The sequence below is a fragment of the Neophocaena asiaeorientalis genome, unplaced genomic scaffold (genome assembly GCF_003031525.2).
Source record: "Neophocaena asiaeorientalis asiaeorientalis breed wild unplaced genomic scaffold, Neophocaena_asiaeorientalis_V1.1 scaffold218, whole genome shotgun sequence".
Taxonomy (NCBI): domain Eukaryota; kingdom Metazoa; phylum Chordata; class Mammalia; order Artiodactyla; family Phocoenidae; genus Neophocaena; species Neophocaena asiaeorientalis.
This window is the reverse complement of record NW_020172818.1, coordinates 4,161,060-4,168,878: the sequence shown is the minus strand read 5'-3', so window position 1 is coordinate 4,168,878 and position 7,819 is coordinate 4,161,060. Positions and strand designations below refer to the sequence as shown.

The 7,819-nt window shown below is 43.2% G+C and overlaps 2 protein-coding genes across 2 annotated transcripts in view; one reads left to right on the top strand and one right to left on the bottom strand.

Moving 5' to 3' along the window:
• Window positions 1-207: 207 nt before the first annotated feature.
• On the top strand, window positions 208-7,623 carry MED28 (mediator complex subunit 28). Its single transcript, XM_024741813.1, is given in 5 exon segments — window positions 208-366; window positions 2,381-2,447; window positions 3,418-3,530; window positions 4,818-4,968; window positions 4,971-7,623. Coding segments are annotated over 5 exon segments (609 nt in total). The 3' UTR covers window positions 5,090-7,623.
• FAM184B (family with sequence similarity 184 member B) overlaps window positions 7,435-7,819 on the bottom strand; it is a 111,383-nt gene continuing 110,998 nt past the window's right edge. The window contains exon 18 of the mRNA XM_024741812.1: window positions 7,435-7,551. Within this exon, the coding sequence (XP_024597580.1) occupies window positions 7,458-7,551 (94 nt within the window). The 3' untranslated portion in view covers window positions 7,435-7,457. The remainder of the gene's footprint in view (window positions 7,552-7,819) is intronic.

Genomic DNA, 7,819 nt, shown 5'->3' with positions numbered 1-7,819 from the left:
CTTCAATTCTCAAGCTAAAAAAGAAAAAGTAAAAGCCAGCTTGCCCGCGTGACAGAAAGAAGGCACGAAGCACCAAACAATACGTTTCCTGGGCGACCAACAGACGCCAACGTGCACTCAACAACATCACGTGACCATCCACATCACGTGACCCGCGGCCCCAGGTCCCTTGCAGGCGCAGTGAGCCTCTTAGCCGCCATTTTAGAAATGGCGGCTCCGCTAGGAGGCATGTTCTCCGGGCAGCCACCGGGACCGCCGCCACCCCCGCCGGGTCTCTTGGCCCAGGCTTCGCTGCTTCAGGCCACACCAGGCGTCCCGAGGACTTCTAACAGTACCTTGGTGGACGAGTTGGAGTCATCGTTCGAGGTAAGATAAGACGTGGGCGTCTCTGTTCCCAGCCTCCCTTCTTTTTTGAAGCGTATGCTGCGTGCGCGCAGCTTCTCTCTTTCGGCGATACCTGCACGTAAAGTCTCTTGCATTAGTCTTCACATTGAATGGTGGCCGGAATTCTCCTCTAGTTGGCTGGCAGAGATGCCTAAACTTGACATTTCTGGAGCCACGTGGAGTTGAAGTTTGTCTACCCCCAACCGTGGGACTCTTCTAGGTTTTCAGTGGGTTGTTCCCGTCCCACCCCATCCTTGGTTCCATCCCTGAGTATCCTTTCCCGCGTCCCTGCGTGTTTAGTACGTGCTCATCCTCTCCGGACTGCAGCGTCCCCCCCTATGTCCTGTATCCTTTCCGTTGGGCTCCACCCTTAAACGGTCCTAAAGTAGTGGGACTTTTGGAGCTGGGAGATATTTAAAAGTTACTGTGGGAGGGGCTTCCCTGGTGGCGCAGTGGTTGGGCGTCCGCCTGCCGGTGCGGCGAACACGGGTTCGTGCCCCGGTCCGGGAGGGTCCCGCATGCCGCGGAGCGGCTGGGCCCGTGGGCCGTGGCCGCTGGGCCTGCACGTCCGGAGCCTGTGCTCCGCGGCGGGAGAGGCCACAGCAGTGAGAGGTCCGCGTACCGCCAAAAAAAAAAAAGTTACTGTGGGGAAGTTGGTACTCAGGGCCGCGGAAGGAGGAGGAAAGCTGGGGGGTGAGGAGAGAGGCAGAGGTGACCCAAACTCTTGAGTTCTGCTCAAGCATTAACCCTGTACCAAAGAAGATGGGGAGTGATAGCAGACAAAGGAGAGGTACAAAATAAGTGCTTAGAAATAAGATGGCTTCCTGTGGTCTCTAAAGTGGAAGATGAGCCATTAACGTGTGGAAATAAAATAACTTGTAACTGGAATTACCTTTTCTACATTTTAAATCCTAGTCGTGTGAGTTTTATACTGTATATAATAGCAGAGCAGTTGATAAACATAGTTTGTGAATGAACGTGTTATTGGGGCTGCATGGACAAAATGCTTTTGCTGGTGGGGTGTACATTCAAAAGTTTGGAGACAACAGATTTAAAGAACAGAAATCTCTTCTGTCTGGGAGGAGGATGAGATGCCTTTGGCGTGGGGCTAAACCATAAAGGAAACTTTTAGAGCAGCATCTAGCACTGAGAGGGGAGGTGGCTCTCATTATGAGCTCTTGCTGAAACACTGGCCCTGTAGAAAGAAGTCCGCAGCTGACCACCAGCACTCTTAATGCTTAAAACCCTTTAGTGGATACCTGTGGCTGTGGGGATAGCCCAAGAGGTGCTGTGGTCTTCCTAGCTCTGCATGTTCACGTCTCTGCTCCAGACCCATCTCTTCGTACTCTGGCCACAGGAGACCTTCTGCTTGTGTTGTTCGTTTTCTCTTTGGACTTCCAGGTTCCTCCCCCAGCTCACACATCACTTCCGCATCGACCCTGCCTTGCTGCTCTTTGTAGCACACTACATCAGGCTCCGTGAAGTCAGAGAACACCTGTTTTGCCCTCCTCTCCTCTCATTGTATCTGTAGTGCTAATCCAGTGGTAGCAGATAGCAAGTGCTTGATGAATATTTGTGAAAGAGTGAAGGATCCTGTTATGTGTCAGGACCTGTCCTGGGTGCTAAGAATACACAGAACACAGTTCCTGCCTTCAAGGAGCTCATGACTGTGCAGTGGAAAAAACATAAATAGCAGGCAGCTGCTGTGCTGTGGGATCAGTGCTCTGATAGAAGAAACCCGGGATACTCTGAGAGCACATCCGGGCATGGCTGTCAAGGAAGGCTTCCCAGAAAACATGAAACCCAGGCGGGGCATTGGGAGTTAGCCAAGTGAAAAGGATGGGGAGAGGTGCTACCTGGATCACCCACGTAGTCTTCTCGCGAGACTCGGCTCAGCCTTCGTTTTCCATCAAGAGAAGTTATTTCTTACTCTAAAGTAAGATTCTTGATGTGTGAATGACATTTTTTTCTTTTGTAATATGTTTTGATCACACAGGCTTGTTTTGCTTCTCTGGTGAGTCAGGATTATGTCAATGGTACAGATCAGGAAGAAATTCGAACTGGTAAGAATTCCCTCATTGCTGATTTTACACTTGATGTGTTTCAGTCCCGCTTGTATCCTAAGAGAACTTTTCCAGGGAATAAGATTTTTGTAATCTATATACTGCTGGTTCTTTGTTCAGTTTATTGACATCTTATGTCACTCATAATAAGCCATTTGTAATGAATGAGCTTTTCATATTGGTACCAAGACAAAGACGACCAATAGTGTGTACTGCTTTTTAAAGAACTAAGTTGGGCTTCCCTGGTGGTGCAGTGGTTAAGGATCTGCCTGCCAATGCAGGGGATACGGGTTCGAGCCCTGTTCTGGGAAGATCCCACATGCAGTGGAGCAGCTAAGCCTGTGCGCCACAACTACTGAGCCTGCGCTCTAGAGCCCACAAGCCACAACTACTGAGCCCATGCGCCTAGAGCCCGTGCTCCGCAGCAAGAGAAGCCACCACAATGAGAAGCCTGCACACCGCAACGAACAGTAGCCCCTGCTCGCTGCAACTAGAGAAAGCCTGTATGCAACGAAGACCCAACACAGCCAAAGATAAATAAGTAAATTTAAAAAGAAATCCTCTGTGTCTTTTTTAAAAAATAAAGAACTAAGTTTTTTGCTCCCCTTCTTCACCCACGTTCTGTCCCAAGAGAGGTACTTCTGATTTCTTTGTACTGTGTTTTAAATGTTTCATTTTAACTGGAAATCATGATGTTAATTGTTGGCTCTCTGGATTGTCTTTATTCAGAAGAACTTCTGCGTTGTAGTTTGGTTTCTTATTCACCTGGTAAAAGCACAGATTATCTGCTAGTTAATGTTGCTTAACACATAGGGGGTTGAGGTCAGTAATATTGCTGTGGGCAGGATTAAAATCCCCGACTACATCTACAAGAAGGTGCTGTTTTGATATTCCAACTGTTGATTTATGAGAGAGATATATGTGTCTAGTGTTTTCCTTAATTTAATACTTTGGTCTTTTTTTTTTTAAGGTGTTGATCAGTGTATCCAGAAATTTCTAGATATTGCGAGACAGACAGAATGTTTTTTCCTACAAAAAAGATTGCAGTTATCTGTCCAGAAACCAGAGCAAGTTATCAAAGAGGTACAAGCTGAGTTCTCTCCCTAAGTTTAAGGAAGAGCAAATGTTGTCAAAATTCCATTTATGCTTTAAATGAGATGCTCCATTTGCCCATTAGTTATAGTGGGGCTTCATAGCTTGAATGTAAAATGTTGGTTGTCAGTGTTCATGACAACCTGGACCTGGGGGTCAGAGGTGGAAAGCGGTGCTTCAAACACAGCAGCTGTCGGCTTTTACTCATTTCATACACTGGCTTTCATGGAAGAATTTTCTTTTAAGAAAAAAAAAAAGAAAAGGTTCTGCTTGAAAGGTTGAAAAGCCATTAATGTAGATGATAAGCTCATTTTGAACAGGAACTGATATGTGTGTCCCTGGTGCCTTACACAAAGGAAGGGCTCTAGGCAATTTTGTTCAAGGAACCAAAAAGTAAATGTTCTGTCCCAGGCTCCTTGAAACTCAGGATTTCATTTATCTTAGTTGTTTGAAACCAGGGTATTTGGAAGTCTGTTGAGGTTGTCATTAATGGCATTTAGTGGGTAGGGCCAGGGCCTGCCCCCTGCAGTGTGGAAGAGGGAAGAATCTTCCTGCCCAAAACACAGTGATGCCCCCAGTGGGAAATACTAAAATTGGGATGATTATTTTTTTAGCAGTTTTTAAAATAACTCCTCCCACAAGCTGAGCAATTAGTCAAAATGTTCATTTTATTCTTTGCTACCAGCTGTTGGGAAGGTGAATGGTAAGAAGATGATATTCTTACAATTCACCATATCAGATCATTTCCTGATTTGAATACCTGAGTGACAGTCTAGGTGTGTTCAAGGCCAGGTCTTAATATAGGATTTTAATACTGTTACTCATTAAAAAGCTCTTGAAAATTAGATTTTAACACTTAATAATCTGAAATGATAGAACAGTGGCTGTGGATTCTTTTAAAACAGTTAACATATGTTTCAGATTCTCAGTGTTTTAGATTCTTCTCACAGTAGCCTTTGGATAGAGATATACTGAGTGCCTGGAGACCAGGATGGGAAAGAGACTGACTTCTTTTTGGCTGTCCTTTGGTACTTTGGAATTTTGTAATGTGTGTATTACTTACTAAAAGAACATGAATTAAAAATAAAAACTGTTAAGCAGGCATCTTTCATGAGAAGAATTGTTCTGGGTTATTCAAAGTATGCAGCCAAGCAGAGTAATCAGCCTACTATGGTTCAGTTGGTTCTCTGTTTTGAATTTACTTCTTAGTGCTCTTAACTAATCAGAAACTGTTCGTGTTTTGTGAGTTTACTCTGACTTCATTGCTTTCGTTTGTAGGATGTCTCAGAACTGAGGAACGAATTACAGCGAAAGGATGCTCTGGTCCAGAAGCACTTAACAAAACTGAGACATTGGCAGCAGGTGCTGGAGGACATCAACATGCAGCACAAAAAGCCAGCCGACATCCCTCAGGGTTCCCTGGCCTACCTCGAGCAGGCATCTGCAAATATCCCTGCACCGATGAAGCAAACCTGAGGAAAAGCCACCTGAACATGAGCTGGTGGCTGAGTCAGCCCAGACACAGTTTTGCCAAACATCACTTCTTGTAGACATGACATTTTGGGAGAACTCTTTGCCAGAGAGTGAGATGATTTAGTTTTGCGCTCTCATCTAAAAATTTCCCCCTATTTTTATAAGCGTTATTTCTGGAGTACTTTATAAAATGCTTATTGCTTTGGTAAACCAAGTGTATTGTCTTTAGCAAAATTTAAGACTGTTAATATGATGCCGTTTACAGATTCCTTCTTATGTTTTTCGTTTTTGCTGCTTGTTTTTATTTTTATATGAGTGTTTATCTCTCTGTTTCCAGTTTTAGATTATTTTGTATGATCTGAGGGGAAAAGCTTGTATGATCTGATCTGCATATCAAAGGATGAGGATTTTGGTTGTAGGCCTTTTATGATAATTTACCCATCAGTGGCAGCATATAAAAATATGTAAGTTTGCTGTTTTTCAAGACTGAACTACCTAAAGAAGAGGAGTCTAATGCAACGATGTAACACTTCCAGAACCTCAGAATGAGGATATTCTGTAAATAGGTTGGAAGAGGATTATAATATCGTAGGTTAGTGTAATAACTGTTACTGTACTGCAGTAACTAGTGCTATAGGAATCCAGCAGTATCCTTAATGTTGACTTTTTTTTTTTTTTTGCGGTGCGCGGACCTCTCTCACTGCTGTGGCCTCTCCCGTTGCGGAGCACAGGCTCCGGACGCGCAGGCTTAGCGGCCATGGCCCTAGGGCCCAGCCGCTCCATGGCATGTGGAATCTTCCTGGACTGGGGCACGAACCCGTGTCCCCTGCTTCGGCAGGCAGACTGTCAACCACTGTGCCACCAGGGAAGCCCCCTTAATGTTGACTTTTATTTGGGGTGAGTTTATATTTTGTGTAGTGTTCATTTACTTTTGGGGGAGGGTAGGAGCAGTGATACTTAAAAATTTATATTATTGGGCCATATGTTTTGATTAGGTAGTAAATTTACTTTTAAATTGTGAGTCTGAGTTGTAATTGCATTTCTCTCAAAATGACATAAGTGCGTGAGCAGCTACGTTTTTTAAATTTTATTCTAATTATTTTTAACATCTGTATTGGAGTATAATTGCTTTACAATGGTGTGTTAGTTTCTGCTTTATAACAAAGTGAATCACCTATACATATATCCCCATATCTCTTCCCTCTTGTGTCTCCCACCCTTCCTATCCCACTCCTCTAGGCAGTCACAAAGCACCGCAGCTACGTTTTATTGATGATCTGACTGAGGTTAATGTGAGCTTCCTATTTCCAAGTTCAGCCTTCATCTAATTTCACCTTTCTTTGGACAATCAGTACAAATCACAACCATTTTTATTGCCCAGTTGTTTATAAAGTTTTATTCAAAGAGCAAAGATTTGATGGTGCATAGAAGAGACAACTGTTTATGGGCCACTTGCTGGGCCAGCACCAAAGGATTGAGAACATGTTTTGACCACTAGAAGTTGTACTGGCTCTTGTCAAATTGCACCGCTCCATCAGAGGGTCAGACAGCTCAGCGTGGACTGACAGCGAGGTCAGCATTGTGAATGGCCATTCCCAGTTCCCTTTAATCTGCTGAGCATCCATGCAATGGGGAAGCAATGCACCATGAGGCAAGACTAGAGGTTCAGTAGATCTTGCACTTCAAAGAATAATCTAGAAACCATCACAAATGACCAAGTTGATGCTACAGTCATTGAAGTTGAGATGTATGATGGGGTGAGGCTCAGTTATTCACAGAAAAATCCTGGCAAGGCTTAATTCCAATTCACGATTAGTATCATACCCATATTTTGCTTAAACTTCAAAAAGCCCCTTTGAGGTAGCTGTTATGCCCTCTGTAATCTTCTTCATGTCCTGGACCTAGGAAGTCAAAATATTTGATCCAAGTGTGCCAATATCTGCTATAGTCCATTCCTAGTAGTTTTTGTTTTCTTTGGTTTTTTAAAATTGGCTTTCCTGGTTATTTTGAGCTTTGTTTTATTCCTCTACCTATTGAGGTTACATGTGTATTTTGGAATTATATCATTTACATAGAAACACTTTTCAGGTGAAGGTGACCAGTGTCCTAGGAAAATGAAACCACTTTAAAAGTAGACCATGGAAATCACAAAGTCTGATATTCCACAATGCGGATTGCAGCCTTATGGACACTAGAAATACCATGGGTAGGTCATCAGTAACAATAATATTTCCCTATGGGCACTTTCTGATAACATTGGCTTGTTTTATCTTAATGTCACAATGAAACAGTATGAAATGTTAATGCAAGAATTTGTTTTAGCTATGTATGTAAATCATATTACAAGCAAGTTATTTGGTTGGCTTTTTAGTTCATTCCTTCAATCAGATGCTTCAAAAGAAATGTGTTTCAAATGTCCACTTTATGATCAGTTTAAGGATCAGTTTAGAAAGAAAAATATTTGGTAAACCATTCCTGGTGGGCTGAGCTCTGCTTCTGCTGGACTTCTTTGGGCTGGGCTGTTTCATCATCTTGTGTCCTAAAAACAAACAAAACGTTTTCTTAGATGGTTTTGAAAATTATTCAATAAACAACTTAATACGCTACTGTCTTTTTAGGGAAAGATAACTGCTTCTTTACTCTTATACACGGGTTCGTGCCCCGGTCTGGGAAGATCCCACATGCCACGTATTTTGCAACATGTACTATTTATTTCAGGCACAAATTAAACAACCCCCTCCAAAAACAGGTAAAAGAAGAAATGGTTAATCAATACAGTATTACACTTTATGGCTTCTTCAAAAGTT